We start from the raw sequence: 14851 nt of genomic DNA on the forward strand, positions 1-14851 counted from the left end.
CCCTCGAGCCATATGGTTTTCTCCATCACTTGTGTTCAACTTGTCCAATCTAATCTCAAGATCCCTGGATTTCAAAGCTGAGATTACCTCTTCAAGAGTGATGGCAGTCCTGCCATACTTGATGGCTGACTTGACTTCACGATATGCTTCTGGGAGTGAGTTCAAGATGATGATGGCATGGTTTTCATCACTGAGTGCTTTTTTCTCACCGGAGTTGGCCAATTCAATTGTCATCTTCAGGAATTCGTCAAGATTCTGTTCTAGAGATTTTGACTGCATCATCTTGAAACCAAACAATCTCTCTTTCAAGTAGATTTTGTTAGACAAAGACTTAGATTGGAATAACTCATCGAGTTTGTTCCAAATCTTGGCAGGAGTATCTTCTTTGTCAATCAACCAGATAATCGAATCAGAGAGGTGAAAGATTATCGTACCTGTGGCCGTCTCAGTCATCTCCAATTTCTGATCATCGGAGATGTCTGTCGGCCATACAACTGGGTCGGAGATTAGCCTCAGCAAGCGCTGCTGAGCCAACAACGCAGTGATATTTCTTCGCCAAATCCTGAAGTCAACGGTGCCATCAAATTTCTCGATGTCGATCTTCATATCCGGATTTGGATTCCACTGGAGAACGCTTGAGGATTGAATCTGAGAGGATTCTATCGCAGAATCCCTAGACTGGTTGGAATCGTGTCGCGTTCCTTCGTCGCCCTCAAAACCTGGTAAACGACTTGAGTCTTGTTCTTCCTCCAGGGTTGCGACGATCGGAAATCAGCGCGGAGGCGATCTGAGGAATTGAGGAGTGCTTTCGAACCCTAAGGCTCTGATACCACTTGTTGAAGATCAGCTCTCTTCGATCCCAAACGCTGTAACTTCTTCGATTATCTTCTCCGGTGAAAACCTTTACAAGCTTCGTCTCCAAGTCACAACTCCCGTATCTCCTTTTAGACCTAAGTACAACCTACCATGTCAAGAACTCCCCTGAGAAATAACCTCTCAGTTCTTGACTAAGCCTCACAACATAGATCTCTCAAAAGGAATAACAATACAAAATGAGCTGAATTGAATTGAACTGATAACTAACTACTGAGACTTTATACACAAGTCATATCCCTAGTTTGTTACAAAGGCTTTAACCTCCACCGTTGATACTAATCCCTCAAGCCGAGATCCTGCCACGTCATGAAAATCCAACAGCCAACGCACTGCTGTCCTTAGCTCGCAGCTCGCTCAATTCTTAGTTCGCAGCTCGCTCAACTCCGCAGCTCGCTAGGATTAGATCATGCCCACAGAAGGTCTTGGTGCTGACTTCAACACTGAAGAATGCCTTTGTTCTTGCTCTGGTTGAAGATATCACGGGAACAGAAGACATCGAGGATCTTGTTGACGTTCTTCTCAGGCTTCAGCGAAGTGGTGACCTTGAAGTTCCTATCACGAACAAGGGGATCAAGGCTATTATCGCCGAAAGTACATATGTCGTATTAACTTTACGTGACCTAAAAAAACCATAACTTTTATTTTAGTATATAAAGTGGCTACTTTATCTCCCCGTATACTGGATTAACAATTTATATAAAAAATAATTCTCAATTTGTGAATAAATGTTTATGCATTAACATCTGGCAACTAATTAAACGACAGCTTAGAGCATATGCGCTAATACAAAAAAAATAATAATAAATAACTTTTAATGTAACTTTTGTTCTAGACATTCCTTTAATTATTGAAAAAAATTTAATATGTTTTTACTCGCTATTAAATAAACAAATAAATAATAAGCAAAGCATGATACTTTCTAAATTTGTAGGACATGTTCGTTGGAGGGACGAATACCTCGGCAACAACAGTGACATGGGCTATGGCAGAAATGATGAAATACCCAAGGGTGATGGCAAAAGCACAAACTGAGATTAGACAAGTTCTCGGGGGAAAAAAGGATATCAAAGAAGAAGATATTCAAGAGCTAGGTTATCTAAACCTGGTAGTAAAAGAAACTCTACGCCTACACCTGTTCCGTTGTTGCTCCCACGAGAATGCAGAGAGTCTTGTGTGATTGAAGGCTACGAAATTCCGGTAAAAACAAAAGTGTTAATCAATGCATGGGCGATTGGAAGAGATGACAAGTATTGGGATGACGTGGAGACATTTTATCCGGAGAGATTTTTGAATAGCTCCGTAGATTTCATGGGAACAAACTTTGAGCTTATTCCGTTCGGGGCTGGGCGAAGGATGTGTCCAGGCATCAATTTTGCTTTGGCTAATGTCATGCTTGCCCTGACTCAACTTTTGTATCACTTCGATTGGAATCTCCCATACCACATGAAGCCGGAGAATCTTGACATGACTGAGCTCTTCGGAGGAGCAGTCACTAGAAAGTTTGACTTGCGATTGGTGGCTATCCCTTGTGTGCCTGTTGAAGAGTGATTGAAAGAACTATCGTTTGTACCATATTACGGTAAAATAAAAGTGCCTCTTGAAAAGTGACACTACTACAAATGTTGGATTATACAACCCACTTTCTACAACGCTTACCATAAGCGTTGTAGAAACTAGGGATTCTACAACGCTTAACATAAGCGTTGTAGAAACATAGTGTTTCTACAACGCTTATGGCTAAGCGTTGTAGAATCTCGGTGTTTCTACAACGCTTATGGATAAGCGTTGTAGAATCTGGGTGATTCTACAACGCTTTACAAAAGCGTTGTAGAAGAACTTAAATTTAAGATTTCCCACAACGTTAAAACAACCCGTTGTAGAACCTTCGCCGCAGCACCATGTGATTTTCGCCGCGGCGAAACCTTTCTACAACGCAATTTCAAAGCGTTGTAGAAGGATGAACCTCGCCGCGGCACGATTTAAACCTCGCCGCGGCGAAGCATTCTACAACGCTTTTTTTAAAGGGTTGTAGAATAGAGTCGCCGCGGCGATGGTCCTCCCTCGCCGCGGCGAGATTATGTCGCCGCGGCTGGAAATATACTCCGCCGCGCCGAGAAAGATACCGTGGCCTAGCAGTTTTCTATGAAACTGCCTCGCCGCGGCGATGTAGGACTCCCGCCGCGGCGAGATGATCCTACAACGGTTAGAATATCAGTTGTAGGATCTTCTCGCCGCGGCGAAGACATATTCTCGCCGCGGCGAGGTTTTTAGGTTTTTACTATATAAACCAGTTTTCAGTTTTTTTTCTCATTTTCCTCAAAATACAAACGCGAGACAAACTATTTCGGCCGACTCTGTCTTCATTTTCTCTTCCAAATTCCCTCGCCACGTCCTCGCCGCCCCGATTTCTCGCCGTCGCCTTGTCCTCGCCGCCATTCTCGCTCGCCACATCCTCGCCGCCATTCTCGCTCGCCACGTCCTCGCCGCCCAACTCTCTCGCGCCTCTCTCTCTCTCACCGCCTCTCACTCTCTTTTTAAAGGTATGATTTTCTAAGTTTTTAAGGTGGTTATTGATTTAATTTCGTGTTGTTGATATGGATTTCGTGTTTTTGAATATGGATTTCATGTTATTTCCCCGAGTTGCATGTTGTGGTTATTGATTTAACAAAATTAGGGTTATTGATTTAAGGTGGTTATTGATTTAACAAAATTAGGGTTTGTTATTTTATTATGAATGAATTTGAGTTAGAATTTGTGTTAGAATGAATTTGAGTTAGAATTTGTGTTAGAATGAATTTGAGACGTTAGAATTTGTGTTAGAATGAATTAGAGTTAGAATTTGTGTTAGAATGAATTTGAGTTAGAATTTGTGTTAGAATGGAATTGTTTATGAATTTGATATTGTTATGTTTAAATGAAGTTGGAATTGATATAGAATTTGTGATTGTTGTGACATTGTTAGTATTTAAAATGGTTATGTTGATTGTAGATGTCGAGATTGAATTTTTTATGATTATGCTTTGTGAAGGTGAAAAATGGTTCGAACAAAAAATCCGGCGGGCGCCACGGCTCCGAGCACTTCCAAAGGTCCTAGTAAAAGTAAAAGTAAGCGAGCTCGTCAATCGTCCCCTGAAGCAGATTATAACACGAATATCTTCACCAGCAAGGCCACGGAGGATCGTTACGACAAAATCTCGTCGCGCAGTGTGATCCCTGAGTGGGGATTCAATGTGAGCTCTAACACCGAGGTAGGAGTGTCAATCCGCAACAGTATTCTTGGTCATGAATGGGTGAAGTATTGTGCCGTTCCCGAGTTCGAGACGAACTTAAACTTTGTGTACGAATTCTACGCAAACTTACCAGATCACAATGGAGATGTTGTGACGGTCCGAGGTAAAAAGGTCGATGTGAGCATCGAAGCGATCAACGATTTGCTTGGGACCCCAGATGTGCCTTTCGAGAATGAAGGCTATCGGGAATGGTTGAGAACTTGCAGCCACGAGGAGATGGCGAGGTTGCTGTGCATTCCAGGAGAGGATTGGGTCCTTGAAAAAGGGAAAAGGGTACTCAAGCGTGACCAACTCACCAGGATTGCTAAAGCTTGGATTTACTTTGTTTGCGCTCGCCTCTATCCGATCAAGCACTTCACCACTCTTGACGAGGGCCGTATCCAGGTGTTGTTCTGCATCATAAAAGGTCATTCTATCAACGTCGGTCGATTCATCTACAATTGGATGAAGAGTCTAGACTATACTAATGAACGACACGGTTTTCCATATCCGTCGATCATTACCGGCCTTTGTACAAATGCGGGGGTAGGACGCTCGAAAAGGGATACGATCAAGGGTCCTATGGGGCCTATTACGAATAACATCATCGATCGCTACAAGATAAGGGAGGAACCACAAGAGGAGGAAGCGGAGGATGAGGAGGAGGAAGGGGAAGAGGGACCACCAGTCAACGAGCCTCGATTGTTCTTACCAGCACCTCCGGTAGTCGACCCCGCCACCATCGACTACATAGCTCAATGCTCCAACTATCTCGTCGGCGGGTTCCAACACACGCAACAGTACATGCACCAACAAGCGGAGTATGGCGCCTCTCACATCAACCAACTGAACGATCTCTACTCTCGGTGGGACATCAACCAAGAGAACCAGGTGTTATTTCCTCCATATCCTCAATACTCCGATTATTCGTACCCACCACCACAGTGGCCACCGCATATGGCACCTCCTCAATATCCGGCGCACTCACCACCACCACCACCACCGAATGACGACTAAACCAACAACACCAACTTTAAATTTTAAATTCAAGACTCGTTTGGTTTGTTTAAGCTTCATTTTAAATTTAAATTAAGACTCGCATGGTTTGTTTATGTTTAAGACTCGTGTTTTAGTTAATGTGTGTTTGAGACTTGATTAATATTTAAAAATTGTGAAATCTGAATGTGTGATGGTTTTTTATTTGAATGATAATTTTTCTGTTGAAAACCAAGTTTAAAATGGGAAAGAAAGTAAAAATGTGTAGGGTGAGGTGATTCTATTCTAATCTCGCCGCGGCGACTTAGAAATTTCGCCGCAGCGTATAACTCTCGCCGCGGCGTGTTTTCTACCTCGCCACGGCGAGATATTCTACAACGCTTTCCAAAGCGTTGTAGAAAGTCTTCGCCGCGGCGAAACTTACACCTCGCCGCGGCGTGAAACTTACCGAGAGCATGCATTTTTGAAAACATAATCTCGCCGCGGCGGCGTAGTCTTCTCGCTGCGGCTAAAACGTGTCGCCGCGGCGCAAATACAACATACCCGCGGCGAGAAACTTACCGAGAGCCTTCATATTTGAGAACATATCCTCGCCGCGGCGAGTTGATATTCCCGCCGCGGCGTAATGACCTCGCCGCGGCATGGACTCTACGTCGCCGCGGCGAGGTTTCTACAACGCTTGACCAAGCGTTGTAGAAGGGTCTTCGCCGCGGCAGGATTTGTATTTCGCCGCGGCGAGAGTTTGATTTTTTTATACCGAGAGTCTGTGTATTTTAAGAACTTGTCTCGCCGCGGCGAGGTGATATTCCAGCCGCGGCGTAATGACGTCGCCGCGGCATGGAATATACGTTGCCGCGGCGAGGTTTCTACAACGCTTTTTTAAGCGTTGTAGAAGGGTCCTCGCCGCGGCAGGATTTGTATCTCGCCGCGGCGAGAGTTTGATATTTTTATACCGAGAGTCTGTGTTTTTTAAGAACTTGTCTCGCCGCGGCGTGGTGATATTCCAGCCGCGGCGTAATGACCTCGCCGTGGCATGGAATATACGTTGCCGCGGCGAGGTTTCTACAACGCTTGTTAAAGCGTTGTAGAAGGTCCCTCGCCGCGGCAGGATTTGTATTTCGCCGCGGCGAGATTATCCTGCCACCGCGAGAGATGTACTCAGCCGCGGCGATGTTGGAGAAATGTAGATGACATTGTATAGAGAAATTTTGAATGAAAAATAACGTTGTCCACAGGAGAATAACATAAAATCCAAAATGAAAATACATTATCTAAATGTTCAATATCAAACAAAAATAGGATCTATATCCTTACGAAGTAGATGTGAAACATCGTCATCATTAAAATCATCCACCTCTTGATCAATTGGCGGTAATCCTGATGTGAACGGAGGAATGCTAGACATGTCTTCGTCTTCTTCTTCGTTACCGTTTCTCGCTTTCATATGAACCACTAACGATAACTCAGGATTTGCTGGATCTGAAACATAAAACACTTGACTTGCTTGCGAAGCCAAAATAAATGAATCATTCTCGTAGCCAATCCGTCTAAAGTCGACAATTGTAACTCCTTCATTATCAACTTTAACGTGATTATTGTCTGCCCATTTGCACTTGAATAATGCGACTCGCAACCCCCAATAATCAAGTTCCCAAATATCTTCAATGTATCCGTAATATTTCATAAAAGCATGTTTTGGATTCTTATCTTTTGCCGACGAAACATGTAAAGCTTCAGCAAACAATGTAACACCGCTATTTTGTACGGGATGCTTGTTGTCTCGTTCCCTTGTGTAAAATGTAAAACCATTAACAGACCAAGCAGTGTACCTTGTAACCATTGAGGACGGCCCGCCAGATAGTTTACTCAACGTAGATGAATGTCCTGCCTCTATAAATATGCGTTTTCCAAGCCAGTTTTGAAACTAACGGTTGTGCTCTTCTTGCAACCATTTTTCATTTCTACCCTTCTTTGGATTATTCACTCTCAACTCGTTCAAATGAATATCCACAAATGGCTTGACCTCGGAAACGTTGTGTAGCACATGGAGACTTGCTTGCTCCCATTCTTTTCGGTTGACGATCGAATAAGTACCTATATATAATGAAACAAATACTTAAAAATAATGTTCATATATAATTTAAATAAACAAATAAAGTGTTAAAAAAATACCTTTAGATAGAGCTTTTGAATCAAAATTGGTATTCTTGGGTAACCCAATTTCGTCTGTTTTAGCTAAATACTCATAACAAAACTCAACCGACTCTTCTGCTATGTAATTTTCAACTATGCTCCCTTCCGGCCTATTGTAGTTCTTCACGTAGCTTTTCAACACTTTCATATAACGTTCGATTGGATACATCCACCGTAAAAACACGGGCCCTCCTAATTTCACTTCACGTACCAAGTGGACGGTTAAGTGGATCATTATGTCGAAAAACGAAGGTGGAAAGATCTTTTCGAGCAAGCACAGAGTTTTCACCAATTCTGACTGCATTAAATCCAATCGAGTTGGATCGATGACCTTCGAGCAAATCGAGTTAAAGAATACACATATCTTTGATATTGCAAACCTCACATCTTTTGGCACAATTCCTCGCAAAGCAAGAGGCAACATTTGTTGTAGCAGCACATGACAGTCGTGCGTCTTCATTCCAGTAAGTCTCAAATCTTTCAAAGACACGAACCTCTTATAGTTTGACGAATGACCTTCGGGGACTTTAATAGAAGCAAACCAGTTACACAATTTCTTTTTCTCCTTTCGATCTAGAGTGTACTTTGCCGGTGGTAATTTTGTTTTTTTTTTCCACCCCCCTCCTCGGGATGCAAAATACTTCTTATATTCATCTCTTTGAGATCCAATCGAGATTGTATTCCGTCTTTCGATTTATTTGGATCATCAAGAAGTGTACCAATAAGCGATTCGCAAACATTTTTCTCGATGTGCATAACATCCAGACAATGCCGGACGTAGTGTGTCTTCCAATAAGGAAGGTCGTAGAAAATCGATTTCTTCTTCCAAGGATTCTCTTTGAACGATTCTTTAGTACTAGCACTCCGCTTTCTTTTCCCAAGCACTTCATTGACGTTTTTAACCATCTCATAGACATCTTCACCAGACAAAATTCTAGGAGGGGGTCGTTCTTCTGAATTTCCATCAAACGCTTGTTTCAATCTTCTATACGAGTGATCTCTTGGTAAGAATCTTCTATGACCCAGAAAAACAGTTTTCTTACCATGCTTCAAACGGATGGAAGATGTGTCTTTCATGCAAATCGGACAACCAATCGAGCATTTCACAGAGTATCCTGACAAGTTTCCATAGGCCGGAAAATCGTTAATAGTCCACATTAACATTGCCCTTAAGTTGAACGAATCTCCACGGTAAGCGTCTTTAACTTCCATCCCTTTCTCCCATAACATCTTCAAATCATCGACCAACGGTGCCAAATAGACATCAATATCATTTCCTGGTTGATTCGGTCCTGAAATCAAAAGCGTTAACATCAAGAAATTTATCTTCATACATAGCTTTGGAGGGAGATTGTAGTTCACAAGTATAACCGGCCAAACACTGTATTTACTGCTCATCATGCTGAACGGGTTCATTCCATCAGAAGCTAGACCAAGGCGCAAATTTCGAGTATCAACACTGAAATCCTTATACTCTAAATCGAATGATTTCCACTGTGCAGCATCAGCAGGATGTCTCAACATACCATCATCGATACGCTTTTCGGAGTGCCAAACCATGTTCTTCGCGTGTTTGACACTATTAAACATTCGACGAAAGCGCGGCATTGGAGGAATGTACCATAACGACTGAAATATATTTAACGAAAATCAGTAATAAATAATGAATATGAGCTACATGTATTTCCTAATCAAGTGATGAAAATGTACGTACCTTAACTGGAACTCCTTTAACCCCGTTACATGGAATTTTACCCTTCTTCCACCGTGACTCTTTGCACGTCGGACATTCATCTAGATCTTCATACTCGTGTCTATATAAAACACAATCATTTGGGCATGCATGGAATTTCTCGTACTTCATGCCTAATGTACCCAAAGTCTTCCTTGCTTCATACATACTTAAAGGTACTTTATTGTCTTTCGGAAATGCTTCTTTCAGTGTTTCCAACAATAGAGTAAAACTAGTGTTAGTCCAACCCCCCGACGCCTTCAAATGAAATAATGTAACTAAAAATGACAACTTCGAATAGCTTGTACACCCTTCATATAATGGTGTCTCCGCATCATTTATCATGGACTCAAACAATTCCGGTCGCTCAACAAAATCATCCTCCAAATCATTCATAATTCTGCGCATATCATCAATATCATCTTCAACATCATCCTCATTTGCCGTAGAACGAAAAACCTCACCATGGTAGAACCATCTTTGATACGAGGTCATTATTCCATATGCAAACAAATGGGTCCGAACGACATCAATCGAAAAATGTCTATGATTTCCACATTTAATACAAGGACAACAAATAGATTTCAAATCTACCATGTTCTCTCTAGCAAAATCACAAAACTCATCTACACCTTTTCGATATATCTCATTCAATCTATTCTCCCACATCCACTTTCTCATATTCATAGAAAAACCCTAATTATACAAAAAATTCCCAATTCTAATTAGTAAACTATCAAGAGAAAAACAATTAGAACAAGTTAAAGAAGAACTTACAAGATTTGAATGTGTAGATGAGACTAGTAAACGAGGACGCTCTAGAATGAGGTTACCCTAATTTTTTCGAGTGAGGTTATGAGAGAGTTCAAAGTGAAAAAGACCAGAAATGAGAATTTATATCACCAGTCTCGTGTCACTCGCCGCGGCGAACTTTCTACTTCGCCGCGGCGAGACATTCTACAACGCTTACCATAAGCGTTATAGAATGTCCTCGCCGCGGCAAAAATATGCGTTCGCCGCGGCGACATATCACGCCGCGGCGAGGTACAAATCCCGCCGCGGCAGGAGTCCTGCGCCGCGGCGGGAACAAGTCGTCGCCGCGGCGAAAAACTTACCGAGAGCACCATGTTCCAGACATATACTCTCGCCGCGGCATCATACAATTCCCGCCGCGGCGAATGTATTCCTCGCCGCGGCGGGAATTAGCCTTCGCCGCGGCGAGGCTTCTACAACACTTAACAAAGCGTTGTAGAAAGGTCTCGCCGCGGCGGAAATTGTATACTGCCGCGGCGAGGACATCTAGGGTTACCTCGCCGCGGCGATGGCACATTTTCGCCGCGACGAGACGTTTCTGGGTAACGCTCGCCGCAGCGAGAATTTGGTTTCGCCGCGGCGAGGCTCCTACAACGCTTATTCTAAGCGTTGTAGAATCATCTCGCCGCGGCGAGAAATACACTTCGCCGCGGCGAGCTCCTACAACGCTTTGAATAAGCGTTGTAGGAGCGTCTTAAAATCTGAAATTTTCAAATTTTTTTAACTACCCGCGCCCATTCATATCTATACTTAGCGTTTTTTTCCCTCTCATTTTTCATTCGCATTTCTTCTCATCTCCACTACTCACATCTCTCTCGTCCCTCTCTCTCTCCGCCACTCTCTTGCCGCCCCGCCCCTCCCTCCGGCCACCACTCTCTCTCTCTCGGCCCCTCTCTCTCTCTCCGTCCCTCACCTCGCTGAGCCACCGCGCCCTCGCCCCGCGCGTTCTCTCCCTCTCTCCGACCCTCACCTCCCTCTCCTCGCCGTGCGCCGCGCCCACGCCGCCCTCTCGCTGAGCCCCCTCCCTCACCTCGTCGTGCGCCCACGCCGCCCTCCCTCGCCGCGCGCCCTCACCTCGCCTCACCACCTTCTCTTCGCCGCCCTTGTGCTCGTCCAACTCCGGGTAATGTTTTTGAACATTTTTACATGGACTTATTTAGTGTGAATTCGATATTGATTTGAAATTAGGAGATATTGTATTGGATTTGAGTTTATTGAATTGAAGTTTGATATTGATTTGATTTGAGAAATATATTTGATAGTAGATTGAATTGGGATTGAAATTGTGTTTTTGTTTAGAATCGGATTGGATTTGAGTTTATATTGTGATTAGAGTTGAGTTTATATTTGATTTTTGTTACATTTGAGTTGAAATTGTGATAACATTTGAGTTGAAAATTGAAATTATGATTTGAATTTTGTTTATTAGATTCAATGTCGTCCACTACTACTACTTCTAGCGGTAGTGGTAAAAGAAAAATTAGAAGACAACTAGCGCTTAACTCCGATGAACAAGGAAAACGAAGAAACACTCTTATGGGTCGGGTTAATAAGGCTAAAACACTTGGTAAAAAAATCCCGGTACAATTTGATGATAAAGGGCAACCAATCGGTAAAGAGGGTGATGAGTTGTCGAGTTACTTTGGCGTGTTAGCAAGAGAACACGTTCCACTTTCGATGCGTGATTGGAGATGTAAAGACAACGCCCAAATTAAAGAACGGATTTGGAACGAAATGCAAGAAGGATTTACGATTCCTATCGAACAAAAACACGATTGCCTTATGAGAGTCGGAGAAGCCGCAAGGTTATTTCGTCATGAGATATACAACGATCTACTCAAAGACATAATCAACGAACCAATCGCCTTAAAGAGACCGGCTTGTATTTTGAAATACTATACAAGTATCACCGAAGAAGATTGGATAGCATTTGTTGAGTATAGACGAACCGAAATGTTCAAACAAACATCGGAACATGGGAAATCAAATATCGGAAAAAGTGTGTACAAATCTCGAACGGGCCGAAATGGATATCGAAAGCTTGATCAAGAAAAGGTTAGATTCATTTTTTTCTTTTAGTTATTTCAAATGTTGCAATTATTTTTTAATTTATTATATAATTACTTCTTACTAGCATGACGAAACGGGGGAATGGCCTACGAAAGAGGAACTTTGGATTGACTCGCGAATGAAAGACGTAGATAACTACAAGGATGAGAAAGACAAATTGATGGGAGAAAAAATCGTAAGTTCTTTACTTTTGTTATAACAATTAACCTTGTAATTTTATTTTCAAATAATTTTATGTGTAGAAAACGTTATCACAACAAGCATCGCAAAGGACATGGTTGCCGGAATCGGGAAAGAGTGTTTTGCAAGAAGCTTTGGGAACGTCGCGAGTTTGCAGTCAATCCAAACACACGTCGCGTTTTAAGTACTTTGTTCCTCCAACGCCCAACGAAGAAGTAATGAAGATGCGTCGGGAAATGAGCGAGTTAAAGTCTTTGGTGATGAAGGCATTCGGTGGAAATGGTAGCATTAATGTCGAGTCGCCTAGTGTCGAGCAAGTGAAAGAGAATCTCAACGCGAAGGTTGTTGATGATAAAGAGATGGCAAATGTTGAAGAACACGTCAATGAAGCGGTCTCTTTAGGTATGTTCAATTTTTTTTTTTATCTATTTATTAAAGATAAATGTTTTGGTATTAAGTTATTGATAAAATTCTTGATTCGCTTAGAACACGACGATGTTGATGATCGTCCGAAGATCGATCCTATCATTGTTGATGATCGTCCGAAGATCGATCCTATTGTTGTGGAAAAACCAAATAGTGTTCGTGCTAGTTGCTCTTTGAATCCAACCACGCCGGTGACACCGAGTTCGGATGAAAGCGTCGAGTGTCTTCTTTTCATTGATGACACCGAGTTCGGAGGCACAATTCATGTTGCAAATGGGCGAGCGTACATGAATGGAGGCGTAGTTCATTTCTCACCTTTGGAGGAAGGAAATTTACGCGTGGCCGTTTTGGGGGTTTTGATTAAAAAAGCAAAATTGCCAATTCCCACCGAAGAAGCTCAAACCGTTGAAGATGCTATAGGCGGGTTTGTCTCGTGGCCGAAGAGACTCATGGAAATGGACTCGGGAATAGAGAGTCGCGGTCCGGTTGTCAAACAACTCTCAAAGCTCGGTTTTGAGAGTGAAGCTAGCATCGATGATGCTAAGAAGATTCCGTACAAGGTGATTAATCCCAAGTATCGATTGCTCGCTCAACATGCCAACAAAGTAATGTTACCGGAAGGGGATGTGATTATGGTCAATGTTAGTCCAAGTCTCGCGGCTATCCCGATTCCGGTGTCATTTGAAGACATTTCCGATTTTTTGCAATACTTGGAAATTGGCGCGGGGAGCATAACGGTTTATATGGAGTAAGAGTTTTCTTTATATGCGTTTTTTAATATCAATATTCAATATTTAGTGTTTTGATCAACTAAATATTTGTTTGTCATAGCTATCTACGATCGAGGCTAGAAAAGGCGAAGAAGACTCGAAATTTTTGTTTTATAAATCCGAGCTTAAGTTCGTATATCGAAAATGACGACGAGGAGGCTTATTTGTCAAAACGAGTCAAGGACGTTGGAAACGTGGTACGACATTGCAAATTTGGTGAACTAGTTTTGATGCCGTATAACAAAGGTGCGCATTGGATGCTCGTTGTCCTCGACCTTTGGAGAAATAGCGCTATGTTCTTTGACCCGTTGAGAAATAAAATCCCAACGGATTTAAATCGATTGATAAAAATGTAATAATTTGATTTCTTAAATAATTTTTATTATAAATCGTTCTAGTGGTTTTTTCTCTTATAATCTCCGTGTTATATAGGGTTCTTGTTGATTTCAAGCTCGAGCATCAAAACGCCCATAGTAACGGGCAATCAACGTACATCAAGGCTTGGGACGCTCCGAGACAAACGGGAAACACGGAATGCGGGTATTTTGTCATTTCTTATATGCGTGATATAGTCGTAGGAGGTGTAGGAAAATTAGAAAATAAGAAATCCTATACAAAAGAGGATTTAGAGAGAGTTAGGGAAGAATGGGTAACTTATGTACAAACATTTATTAACTGTGATGATTAGCTAGTTTTTTTGAAGATGTATATATTAGATTTTGAATGTTTTAAAGATGAGGATATTTGAGATGAATGTATATATTAGATATTTTTTGTATTGAAGATTATTTTCAGGTGCTAGTATCGTGTAAAAAACAAATTGTGGATTGAAAATAAATGATTCTCGCCGCGGCGAACTATACTTCTCGCCGCGGCGAGACAAGATACCGAGAGCAAGCAAATTAGAAATCTTAGTCTCGCCGCGGCGAGATTTTTTCTTCGCCGCGGCGAGTTTTTAAAAAAAAATTCATCGCCTTCCTACAACGCATTATATCCGTTGCAGAATCATCTCGCCGCGGCTAAGATTTGACGTCGCCGCGGCGAAGTATATTTTTCGCCGCGGCGACGTGCTTCTACAACGGATTGAAAATCCGTTGTAGAATGTTCTCGCCGCGGCTCGGAACGTACCTCGCCGCGGCGACGTATATTTCTCGCCGCGGCGATGTCCTTCTACAACGGAAAATCAATCCGTTGTAGAAGCACGTCGCCGCGGCGAAAAATATACTTCGCCGCGGCGACATGTGTGAAAATATTTAAAAATTACACAATGGATTTAGACCGTTGTAGAAGCTTCTACAACGCTTAAGAATCCGTTTTAGAAGCTTAGTTTCTACAACAGATAATTAAGCGTTGTAGAAAGCTGTTGGATTCTACAACGGATTTTTAAGCGTTGTAGAATCCTATTTTTGTAGTAGTGTGATTGAATGAACTACCTTATGTATCATTCTACAATATATATATATATATATATATATATATATATATATATATATATAACGTCTCAATCACAGTTCCCAAATCAGTAT

At 42.2% G+C, this 14851-nt stretch overlaps 1 protein-coding gene and 1 pseudogene across 1 annotated transcript; both read left to right on the top strand.

Annotated features, from left to right (window-relative positions):
- The first annotated feature begins 1702 nt into the window (after positions 1 to 1702).
- On the top strand, positions 1703 to 2478 carry LOC149379111 (premnaspirodiene oxygenase-like; annotated as a pseudogene).
- Positions 2479 to 12347: 9869 nt separating this feature from the next.
- Positions 12348 to 13645, top strand: LOC149379112 (uncharacterized). The gene is made up of 2 exons (XM_089603957.1): positions 12348 to 12531; positions 12616 to 13645. The coding sequence occupies exons 1-2, from the start codon at positions 12348 to 12350 to the stop codon at positions 13305 to 13307; spliced, it is 876 nt and encodes a 291-aa protein (XP_089460083.1). The 3' UTR covers positions 13308 to 13645.
- Positions 13646 to 14851: the final 1206 nt, after the last annotated feature.

This window comes from Urtica dioica, chromosome 12, assembly GCF_054948205.1.
Source record: "Urtica dioica subsp. dioica isolate 48M chromosome 12, U.dioica_male_clone48M_v1_H2, whole genome shotgun sequence".
In the NCBI taxonomy this organism is placed as follows: domain Eukaryota; kingdom Viridiplantae; phylum Streptophyta; class Magnoliopsida; order Rosales; family Urticaceae; genus Urtica; species Urtica dioica.